Source organism: Salmo salar, chromosome 05 (genome assembly GCF_965601325.2).
Source record: "Salmo salar chromosome 05, fSalSal1, whole genome shotgun sequence".
In the NCBI taxonomy this organism is placed as follows: domain Eukaryota; kingdom Metazoa; phylum Chordata; class Actinopteri; order Salmoniformes; family Salmonidae; genus Salmo; species Salmo salar.
Window position 1 is genome coordinate 8,069,827 of NC_138295.1, and position 12,398 is coordinate 8,082,224.

A 12,398-nucleotide genomic window follows, 5' to 3' on the forward strand; every position below is an offset into this window, starting at 1 on the left:
CCTCTTAGTCTAGTATACAGCCCCTTAATCTAGTATACAGACCCTTAATCTAGTATACAGACCCTTACTATAGTATACAGCCCCTTAATCTAGTATACAGACCCTTAGTGTAGTATACAGCTCCTTAATCTAGTATACAGACCCTTAGTCTAGTATACAGACCCTTAGTCTAGTATACAGCCCCTTAGCCTAGTATACAGCCCCTTAGTCTAGTATACAGCCCCTTAGTCTAGTATACAGCCCCTTAGTCTAGTATACAGCCTCTTAGTCTAGCATACAGCCCCTTAGTCTAGTATACAGCCCGGTTAGTCTACTATATGGCCCGTTAGCCTAGTATACAGCCCCTTAGTCTAGTATACAGCCTCTTAGTCTAGTATACAGCCCCTTAGTCTAGTAAACAGCCCGTTAGCCTAGTATACAGCCCCTTAGTCTAGTATACAGCCCCTTAGTCTAGTATACAGCCCCTTAGTCTAGTATACAGCCCCTTAATCTAGTATACAGCCCCTTAATCTAGTATACAGCCCCGTTAGTCTAGTATACAGCCCCTTAGTGTAGTATACAGCCCCTTAGTCTAGTATACAGCCCCTTAGTCTAGTATACAGCCCCTTAGTCTAGTATACAGCCCCTTAATCTAGTATACAGCCCCTTAATCTAGTATACAGCCCCTTAGTCTAGTGTACAGCCCCTTAGTCTAGTATACAGCCCCTTAGTCTAGTATACAGACCCTTAGTGTAGTATACAGCTCCTTAGTCTAGTATACAGCCCCTTAATCTAGTATACAGCCCCTTAGTCTAGTATACAGCCCCTTAGTCTAGTATACAGACCCTTAGTGTACTATACAGCTCCTTAGTCTAGTATACAGCCCCTTAGTCTAGTATACAGACCCTTAGTGTAGTATACAGCTCCTTAGTCTAGTATACAGCCCCTTAATCTAGTATACAGCCCCTTAGTCTAGTGTACAGCCCCTTAATCTAGTGTACAGCCCCTTCGTCTAGTATACAGCCCCTTAGTCTAGTATACAGACCCTTAGCCTAGTATACAGCCCCTTAGTCTAGTATACAGCCCCTTAATCTAGTATACAGCCCCTTAGTCTAGTATACAGCCCCTTAGTCTAGTATACAGCCCCTTAGTGTAGTATACAGCTCCTTAATCTAGTATACAGCCTCTTAGTCTAGTATACAGACCCTTAGTCTAGTGTACAGCCCCTTAGTCTAGTATACAGCCCCTTAATCTAGTATACAGCCTCTTAGTCTAGTATACAGACCCTTAGTCTAGTATACAGACCCTTAGTCTAGTATACAGCCCCTTAGCCTAGTATACAGCCCCTTAGTCTAGTATACAGCCCCTTAGTCTAGTATACAGCCCCTTAGTCTAGTATACAGCCTCTTAGTCTAGCATACAGCCCCTTAGTCTAGTATACAGCCCGGTTAGTCTACTATACTGCTCTTGAGAAAATGTCATGTAATTGTCCCCCCCAAAGTTGATATCAGATTTTCGCCCCTGCTCCAGTGTGTCATCCTGAACTTTTACCCAAAACTTCATCTTGTGTCTAGCCTCCAAATCAATCATTACAACCAAAGTATCTATTGACCAGATCTTCCAATCATATACAGTGCCAGAGTAAACTTTTAACAAGGGAATTTAAAAAAATCACATAAAAATAAGCATATAGTGTCATTTAGTAGAATGTCTCGTATCCCCTCTATTGTTCCACTACCAGGCCTGGGCAAATCCAGTCCTCGGGGGCCTGATTGATGTCACACTTTTGTCCCAGCCAAGCTAACACACCTGACTCCAATAATCAACTAATCATGAACTTTAGTTAAAAATGCAATTAATTTAAATCAGATGTGTTTGCTAGGGAAAAGTGTGACACGAATCAGGCTCCCGAGGACTGGAGTTGCCCAGGCCTGCTCTAGACCCTACATCCTCTGGGGGGGGGGGGGGGGGGGGAGTAGGTACAACAATCCAACTCGTGCAGTTAGTACAGTCGTGGCCAAAAGTTTTGAGATTGACACAAATATTAATTTTCACAAAGTCTGCTGCCTCAGTTTGTATGATGGCAATTTGCATATACTCCAGAATGTTATGAAGAGTGATCAGATGAATTGCAATTAATTGCAAAGTCCCTCTTTGCCATGCAAATGAACTGAATCCCCCAAAAAACATTTCCATTGTATTTCAGCCCTGCCACAAAAGGACACGCTGACATCATGTCAGTGATTCTCTCGTTAACACAGGTGTGAGTGTTGACGAGGACAAGGCTGGAGATCACTCTGTCATGCTGATTGAGTTCGAATAACAGACTGTAAGCTTCAAAAGGAGGGTGGTGCTTGGAATCATTGTCATCATTGCTTTGCACAAAAAGGGCTTCACAGGCAAGGATATTGCTGCCAGTAAGATTGCACCTAAATCAACCATTTATCGGATCATCAAGAACTTCAAGGAGAGTGGTTCAATTGTTGTGAAGAAGGCTTCAGGGCGCCCAAGAAAGTCCAGCAAGCGCCAGGACCGTCTCCTAAAGTTGATTCAGCTGCAGGATGGGGGCACCACCAGTACAGAGCTTGCTCAGGAATGGCAGCAGGCAGGTGTGAGTGCATCTGCACGCACAGTGAGGCGAAGACTTTTGGAGGAGGGCTTGGTGTCAAGAAGGGCAGCAAGTAAGCCACTTCTCTCCAGGAAAAACAGCAGGGACAGACTGATATTCTGCAAAAGGTACAGGGATTGGACTGCTGAGGACTGGGGTAAAGTCATTTTCTCTGATGAATCCCCTTTCCAATTGTTTGGGGCATCCGGAAAAAAAGCTTGTCCGGAGAAGACAAGGTGAGCGCTACCATCAGTCCTGTGTCATGCCAACAGTAAAGCATCCTGAGACCATTCATGTGTGGGGTTGCTTCTCAGCCAAGGGAGTGGGCTCACTCACAATTTTGACTAAGATCACAGCCATGAATGAAGAATGGTACCAACACATCCTCCGAGAGCAACTTCTCTCAACCATCCAGGAACAGTTTGGTGACAAACAATGCCTTTCCTGCATGATGGAGCACCTTGCCATAAGCCAAAAGTGGGAACAAAACATCAATATTTTGGGTCCATGGCCAGGAAACTCCCCAGAACTTAATCCCATTGAGAAGCTTGTGGTCAATCCTCAAGAGACGGGTGGACAAACAAAAACCCACAAATTCTGACAAACTCCAAGCATTGATTATGCAAGAATGGGCTGCCATCAGTCAGGATGTGGCCCAGAAGTTATTTGACAGCATGCCAGGGCAGATTGCAGAGGTATTGAGAAAGAAGGGTCAACACTGCAAATATTGACTCTTGCATCAACTTCATGTAATTGACAATAAAAGCCTTTGACAATTATTGCTTGTACTTATACTTCAGTATTCCATAGTAACATCTGACAAAAATATCTAAAGACACTGAGTACTTTGTGGAAATTAATATTTGTGTCATTCTCAAAACTTTTGGCCACGACTGTATAGCCTGTCTAACATGACCCAGTATGAGGTAAAGGTTTCCAAAAACAAAAGCCCCCGTGGCCATGCCATCTGACCACTAGCATTGAACTTTGGAAGTTGTGTTGAAATTGTGTTAAATGTCAAACCAGTTATCAACTACACACAGCAGGTTACATATTGACATTGTGTGTCATCAAGGCCAGCCACGAGCAGGATTGGATAGGTTACTTTCTAAATGTAATCAGTTACAGTGGCTTTCGAATGTATTCACCCCTCTTGGCATTTTTCCTATTTTGTTGCCTTACAACCTGGAATTAAAATGGATTTTTGGGGGGTTTGTATCATTTGATTTACACAACATGCCTACCACTTTGACGATGCAAAATATATTTTATTGTGAAACAAACAAGAAATAACAAAACTGAAAACTTGAGCGTGCATAATATTCACCCCCCCCCCAAAGCCCATACTTTGTAGAGTCACCTTTTGCAGCAATTACAGCTGCAAGTCTCTTGGGGTATGTCTCTATAAGCTTGGCACATCTAGACCTGGAATTCTTGCCCATTCTTCAAGGCAAAACTGCTCCAGCTCCTTCAAGTTGGATGGGTCCCGCTGGTGTACAGCAATCTTTAAGTCATACCACAGATTCTCAATTGGATTGAGGTCTGGGTTTTGACTAGGCCATTCCAAGACATTTAAATGTTTCCCCTTAAAACACTCAAGTGTTGCTTTAGCAGTATGCTTAGGGTCATTGTCCTGCTGGAAGGTGAACCTCCGTCCCAGTCTCAAATCTCTGGAAGACTGAAACAGGTTTCCTTCAAGAATTTGCCTGTATTTAGCACCATCCACCATTCCTTAAATTCTGACCAGTTACCCAGTCCTTGCCAATGACAAACATCAAACACAAAAAACCTGCCAAGAGAGGGTCGCCCACCAAAACTCACGGACCAGGCATGGAGGGCATTAATCAGAAAGGCAACAAAGAGACCAAAGATAACCCCGAAGGAGCTGCAAAGCTCCCCAGCAGAGTTTGGAGTATCTGTCCATAGGACCACTTTAAGCCGTACACTCCACAGAGCTGGGCTTTACGGAAGAGTGGCCAGAAAAAGCCATTGCTTAAAGAAAACGCTATGTCTGGCGCAAACCCAGCACCTCTCATCACCCCAATAACACCATCCTTGCCAATGAAAAACATCCCCACAGTGAAGCATGGTGGTGGCAGCATCATTCTGTGGGGATGTTTTTCATCGGCAAGGATGGTGTTATTGGGGTGATGAGAGGTGCTGGGTTTGCGCCAGACATAGCGTTTTCCTTGATGGCCAAAAAGCAACATTTTAGTCTCATCTGACCAGAGTACCCTCTTCCATATGGTTGGGTAGTCGGGTAGTTTCGCACCAAACATGTTTCCTTATTTTTTTTCTTTAAGCAATGGCTTTTTCTGGCCACTCTTCCGTAAAGCCCACCCCCGTGGAGTGTACGGCTTAAAGTGGTCCTATGGACAGATACTCCAAACTCCGCTGTGGAGCTTTGCAGCTCCTTCGGGGTTATCTTTGGTCTCTTTGTTGCCTTTCTGATTAATGCCCTCCTTGCCTGGTCCGTGTGTTTTGGTGGGCGACCCTCTCTTGGCAGGTTTTTTGTGTTGCCATATTCTTTCTATTTTTTAATAATGGATTTAATGGTGCTCCGTGGGATGTTCAAAGTTTCTGGTATTTTTTTATAACCCAACCCAGATCTGTACTTGTCCACAACTTTGTCCCTGACCTGTTTGGAGAGCTCCTTGGTCTTCATGGTGCCGCTTGCTTGGTGGTGCCCCTTGCTTCGTGGTGTGGCAGACTCTGGGGCCTTTCAGAACAGGTGTATATATACTGAGATCATGTGACAGATCATGTGACACTTCGATTGCACACAGGTTGACTTTATTTAACTAATTATGTGACTTCTGAAGGTAGTTGGTTGCACCAGATCTTATTTAGGGGGCTTCATAACAGAGGGGGCGAACACATATGCACGCAACACTTTTCCATTAAATTTTTTTTTTTTTTGTTGAAACAGGTAGTTTTTTTTCATTTCACTATTGTGTGTATGTCCATTACATGAAATCCAAATAAAAATCCATTTAAATTACAGGTTTTAATGCAACAAAATAGGAAAATTGCCAGGGGAAATGAATACTTTTGCAAGGCACTGTACCTGACCAAAATTGTAATCAGTAGCATACATTTTTTACTCAAACTCAGTAACGTATTCTGATTACATTCTGTTACTTTTAGATTACTTTCCCCTTAAGAGGCATTAGAAGAAGACAAAAATGTATGTTACCAATTGAACGACATCTATTGCAGGATAAACCAATGTTAAAGTTTACATAGCTGGACATATATGGATGTTCAATTTTACTTTATGGGTTGGTTATGTAGGCTTCTTCTAACCCATCACTTTCTACTACATATAATAATATGATTAAATTATATGTTTACATAAAAACCAAAGTCTATCAGAATTGCAGTCATTCCAATAAATGTTATACCCCTTGATCTTCAAGACTAGGACTTGGAAATATGGAAGTATAGATTAGCCAAATTGTTTAACCTGAGCATAACCCCAAAACTAAGGACTTATTAGCCAGCCCTACTCTGTTGTTTATGATTTTGTTGTCATGGACGACTGATTGGGCTCATTGATTCGAGTTGAAAAATAAATGCTGCTCTCATAAAATGGCATGCTTTGAGCACTACTGAAAGTGCTATTTACATGTGAAAAATGTATGCCATATGCTGCATTTGCTATAGGCCTATTGTTTACCTTTTTGCAGGTGCAACTTTGATATCTTCATAATATGCAGCTGTTTAAAAGGCAAATCCACAGACGAAACAATAACAAAACGGTGCCCAGCCTGTGTTTTGGTAAAAAGCTGAGGGATTGGCCTGGAGAAATGTAACCACTCTCAAAGACTGACCATCCATGATATCAAAATGATTGTTTTAACCATGTTATGAGACTATACAAACATTTGAGAAAATGTGGGAATTTCTTCAAGACTGTTGGAAAAGCATTCCAGGTGAAGCTGGTTGAGAGAATGCCAAGAGTGTGCAAAGCTGTCATCAAGGCAAAGGGTGACTACTTTGAAGAATCTCAAATATCAAATATATTTTTATTTATTTAACACTTTTTTGGTTACTACATAATTCCATATGTGTTATTTCATAGTGTTGATGTCTTCACTATTATTCTACAATGTAGAAAATAGTAAAAATAAAGAAAAACCCTGTAATGAGTAGGTCTGTCCAAACTTTTCACTGGTAAAGTATATATATAACTTATAAGTGCAAAAATGGATGTAGCAACTACAGATTGCCCCTTTAAGTCGATCAAATGTGTGCGAGTTTGAGCATGTTTGAGCATTAGGCCCATTGATTTTTTTTCAGCATGAATTACATTGAGCAATACAATCCTCACTTTTCTTCCATTATTCCACTACGCAGGTGTTGCAAGAGCGCATTTTTCACTGGCTGTCCACTGGTTTAAAAAAACAAAAGATTGATAGGCAGTTTAAACTTCTTGCATTCAACCATTATTGGGTTCAAATGCACATTTAGATTTTTGAATAGCCATCCACAACAATCACAATCCGTAAAGCTAAATGACAGAACGGCAGTGTGATTCACATCAAATAAGTGATATCCGTATCGCCGTAGACTACACCACTGCTGCTCCAAGCGTTTATTCAAGTTGGATCATCTTCGGATGCCAACAGCAGTCTCACCATTGGAAGACATAGCTTGGACTGTAGCCTCCTCTTTTCCCACGATCCATCAAACACATTTGGTGTGTTATCATAGTGGTCTCTGACTTGTGGTCAGACTCGCTCAGGTTGAATCAACTTAAAACTTGCGCCTTTTTTCAATGCTGAATTGAATGAAATTTTGAAAACATCCTTTCAGAATTTAAAAGTAATCCTTGAAGAAATCATATAGTTTTTCAAAAGTATCTGTAATGTGATTACGATATTTTTGCTGGTAACGTGTTTTTTGAAATCCCTTACATGTAACTGATTACATGTAATGCGTTACTCCCCAACCCTGGGCACGAGTGGGCCTGCCATCACTCTCTCACTCCATCTCTCGCTCCCTCCATCTCTCTCACTCCATCTCTCTCTCACTCCATCGCTCTCCCTCTCCATCTTTCTCTCACTCCATCTCTTTCTCACTCCATCTCTCTCTCACTCCATCTCTCTCCATCTCTCACTCCATCTCTCGCTCCCTCCATCTCTCTCACTCCATATTTCTCTCACACGCACAGACGTTGCATGAATCGACCGATGGTTGCGTGCCACGTCATCAACTGTGTCATGGACTGACAGATTGCTATAACAGATCATGTTGTTAGCTAATATGTACAACACCTATCTGGGCGTTGTAAAGTCTGACAGGCGTCAGCAACGCCTGGGCAGAGGAATGTGCCCAAACTCTCTCTCGTTCTCTCACTCTCTCTTAATGTTATTTTATCATAGCCATTTGAAACAACATTGAATGTTTTTTGGTTTTTTTGTTGGTAATAACATGTATTGTAATTATGCCCATTTTGAAATGGATGTGCTTCTCATAACACCTGGCTTCCCACTATGGAAAGAAAATGTGTAATTCCTCAATTCAAAATAAAAAAATAAAAATGTTGTCGTCTGGTCATGTCATCTGCTGCGTGAGTTTCATCATCATCGTCAATATGAACCGAGCACTACCTGGCTCAGGCTGGCCCTTTAAAAAGAACAAGCTTTTAAAGAAAGCAGCTGCATGAGGCAATATTGCGCAATCCGGGTATGCGTACATGCCACACATGAGCGACTCCATCCCAACGGTGTCAGCACATTTGGGACGAAAGGGACTCGTTTCAACCTCGGTAAGATAACGCACGCAGACACCCTGTGCACAGACCACCGGTTATACCTTTAATACGCCCTTATTTACATTCATCTTACTCTTATTTTTTTATACCACATGGATGGATGACTCAATATCGTTTTATCTCCTCCTCCTGAATAAGTGACATCTCACCAGCTCGGTTCTTCAACGGGCATGGTCTGTAAGGTAAGGAAAATCCCGTGCCGTCCCCTTTTTTACCCAGATGATTATTCATGCGTAATTGTTCTCTCCCCTCCCCTCATATTCGGAGCATCGGAATGGTCAGTTCTGTACCTGTCGATATGGAAAGCCAACTCCTACACGCACTTATGTCACCGGTTATTTGAACACGAGCAGTCGCAACAAGTTTCCATTAGTCTGACAGTGATAACAGTTGATACCATCGGCGGATAGTTGGTGCTGTTAGAGTCACTGAACACTAAGACTGACAATTGTTCTTACAATTTAAACTGTTTTGAACTTCATCAAACATGGACATCAAAGGTAAGAATGATATGGTTTCCATCCTCTTCTCTATCGACTGTAACAGTGTGGGTTTATTAAAATGTGATGGACATTTTCTTGTCAGAAGTGAATAATTACAAGGTTTGTTTTGTCCCAACATGTGCTCGGAGTTTACTCTGTTCATGTACGTGATGGAAGTAATCCTAACTGATGTAGATCAATCCTGGAATGGTTTACTGTAAATTACACTGTACAATTACAGCGGTTTACAACTCCGGTCCTCCAGTACTCCCAACAGTACACATTTTTGTTGTAGCCGCGGATAAACGTACCTAATTCAACTAATTGAGGGCCTGATGATTAGTTGAATCAGGTGTGCTTGTCCAAGGCTACAATGAAAATGTGAACTGTTGGGGGGTACTCGAGGACCGGAGTTGGGAACCACTATAACTACTAGATGATACATTGATAGTAGGCTAGTTGGCTACTAATAGCGATAGCTGCTGCAGTTACACTATATATATACTGGAGCAGTGGAAACGCGTTCTCTGGAGTGATGAATCGTGCTTCACCATCTGGCAGTCCGACGGACGAATCTGGGTTTGGCGGATGCCAGGAGAACGCTACCTGCCCCAATGCATAGTGGCAACTGTAAAGTTTGGTGGAGGAGGAATAATGTTCTGGGGCTGTTTTTCATGGTTCGGGCTAGGCCCTTAGTTCCAGTGAAGGGAAATCTTAATGCCACAGCATACAATGACATTCTAATTATGTGCTTCCAACTTTGTGGCAACAGTTTGGAGAAGGCCCTTTCTTGTTTCAGCATGACAATGCCCCAGTGCACAAAGCGAGGTCCATACAGAAATGGTTTGTCGAGATCGGTGTGGAAGAACTTGACAGGCCTGCATAGAGCCCTAACCTCAACCCAGTCAAACACCTTAGGGATTAATTGGAACGCTGACTGCGAGCCAGGCCTCATCGCCCAACATCAGTACCCGACCTCACTAATACCTCTTGTTGCTCTTTAGAGTTCTGGGGAGTTGTACCTCTTGTTATGGGGAGTTGTACCTCTTGTTATGGGGAGTTGTACCTCTTGTTATGGGGAGTTGTACCTCTTGTTATGGGGAGCTGTACCTCTTGTTATGGGGAGCTGTACCTCTTGTTGTTGCTCTTTAGAGTTATGGAGAGCTGTACCTCTTGTTATGGGGAGTTGTACCTCTTGTTATGGGGAGTTGTACCTCTTGTTGCTCTCATGCTGTAGTAACACTACAGTATAAAACTCATAAAGAATGACAATTATTATCAAAATAAAACACAGACTGGGCACATAAAACAATATATAGAAATACAGTATGTTGGTGTTGGTTTTGGTGTGTATTTGTCCAGCAGTTTGCTTTAGTTCTTGTCTCCCTCGTCTCTCCACTGAGTAGAGAGGAGTACGATGACAGAGTTCTGGAAGGAGCACAGCCGCCAGGCCACGGTTGAGGAAATGATGTTGGACTCTCATGCCCAGGAGCTGACCCAGCACGAACTGCCTGAGATCCTCTCCCTGCTGCCCAGCCTTTCCGGCCAGAGGGTCCTGGAGCTGGGCGCCGGCATCGGGTCAGTGGGTCTATTGAACTATATCTATAAAACAACTGACCAGATAGACTGTTAATAACAGCAAGCATGTACTGTGTCATGATCTCTGTAGAGCCATGATGTTTAACTGACCATGTGACCTGACAGGGGAAAACTCCCTGGCCATGGGCTATGATGGGGACCTGTGTTTTTCCAGGTCAGGTGATGTGGACACTTGTTAGCAGTTTGACACTCGCTGTCTGATGTGGAGGTGTTTGACCTTTGTGTTTGTTTGTTTGGTCTCTTCCAGTAGATACACCAGCCACCTGTTGACCCTGGCCAGTCACGTGACAGCGGTCGACTTCATGGAGAGCTTCGTGGAGAAGAACAGACAGGACAACAGTCACTATAGCAACGCCTCCTTCCTCCAGGCAGATGTCACCAAGCTGGACTTCCCCAAAAACAGGTCTGCTGTTTGATATGTTTATAATAATAATAATAATAATATAATATATTATTAAACAGATTTGCGTAAGGTTGCAAAGCTACCGGTAATTTACCAAAGTTACCAGAATCTTCTGTAATTTGGGTAATTAAGAGGTAATCTATGGCAATCTATGGTAACTTTGGTCATTTATACTTGTATAACTGTAAAAAATTATTATTAATATATAGTATACATTTTTTATATCTGTGTCCATATTGTCCATGCGTTTCTAGTAGATAGACCAGATGGTTCAAGAGAAAATAGCCAAATGAATGAAAAAAGCATCTAATCAACAATGGCTTTATTTTCAATTAACTCTTGCTACTATTTACTGCCACCAGCGTGGCCTCAACATTGACAACAGATATATTCACATAGTAGAGCAAAGTCTGTACAAAATAATATAAAGTATATTTAATGCTGAATGGTTTATATTGTATTTAAGATGATGTTTTGTCATTCTATTGTTTATTTTAAATTCATCTTGTATATTTTCCATGTTATAAGGCCACACAGAGGGCCAGAGATAATTACAGACACCTGTGATAATCTGAAGTACCCAAAAAGGACACTTGAATTTATCTTCTAAAATGCCATATATTCTGTTGAAAGTTAACAAAATTCTGGTAGTTTACTGGTAAACTTAGCAAGATAAGAAAAGTTCTCAGATTTTTTGGGTGTTTTGTTTGCATAAAGATATTGACATTATGACTTTGGATTGATAAGGCGTAGCGAAACATGTTCAAAGTCTATGACTAAGGTAGTGTTGTTTTTTAAAACTGGTTTGATGAGATGTCTCACCTATGCCTTCGCCTTCGGTTGGAACTGAGTGCACTAATATCAGATGACACTCTCTGTGTCCCAAATGACACCCTATTCCCTACGTAGTGCACTACTTTTGACCAGGGACCATAGAGCTCCAGTCAAAAGTAGTGCACTATATGGAGACTATGGTGCCATTTGGGACGCATGTTTGCCTAAAGCCGATGGTCATTACTACTTGTTCTAAACTTTTGTGAGCCTTTATAACATCTTATTATCAGGCTTATGATGTTATTCTGATGTGAACCCCCCCATCAGTTATGATGTTATTCTGATGTGTACCCCCCCATCAGTTATGATGTTATTCTGATGTGTACCCCCCCATCAGTTATGATGTTATTCTGATGTGTACCCCCCCATCAGTTATGATGTTATTCTGATGTGTACCCCCCCATCAGTTATGATGTTATTCTGATGTGTACCCCCCCATCAGTTATGATGTTATTCTGATGTGAACCCCCCCATCAGTTATGATGTTATTCTGATGTGTACCCCCCATCAGTTATGATGTTATTCTGATGTGTACCCCCCCATCAGTTATGATGTTATTCTGATGTGTACCCCCCCATCAGTTATGATGTTATTCTGATGTGTACCCCCCCATCAGTTATGATGTTATTCTGATGTGTACCCCCCCATCAGTTATGATGTTATTCTGATGTGTACCCCCCCATCAGTTATGATGTTATTCTGATGTGTACCCCC

At 42.0% G+C, this 12,398-nt stretch overlaps 1 protein-coding gene across 1 annotated transcript in view; it reads left to right on the forward strand.

Annotated features, from left to right (window-relative positions):
• The first annotated feature begins 8,748 nt into the window (after window positions 1-8,748).
• Window positions 8,749-12,398, forward strand: part of pmt (phosphoethanolamine methyltransferase) — a 55,149-nt gene continuing 51,499 nt past the window's right edge. Inside the window, 3 exon segments of the mRNA NM_001173879.1 lie at window positions 8,749-8,866; window positions 10,255-10,426; window positions 10,695-10,850. Coding sequence (NP_001167350.1) covers window positions 8,854-8,866; window positions 10,255-10,426; window positions 10,695-10,850 — 341 coding nt within the window. The 5' untranslated portion in view covers window positions 8,749-8,853.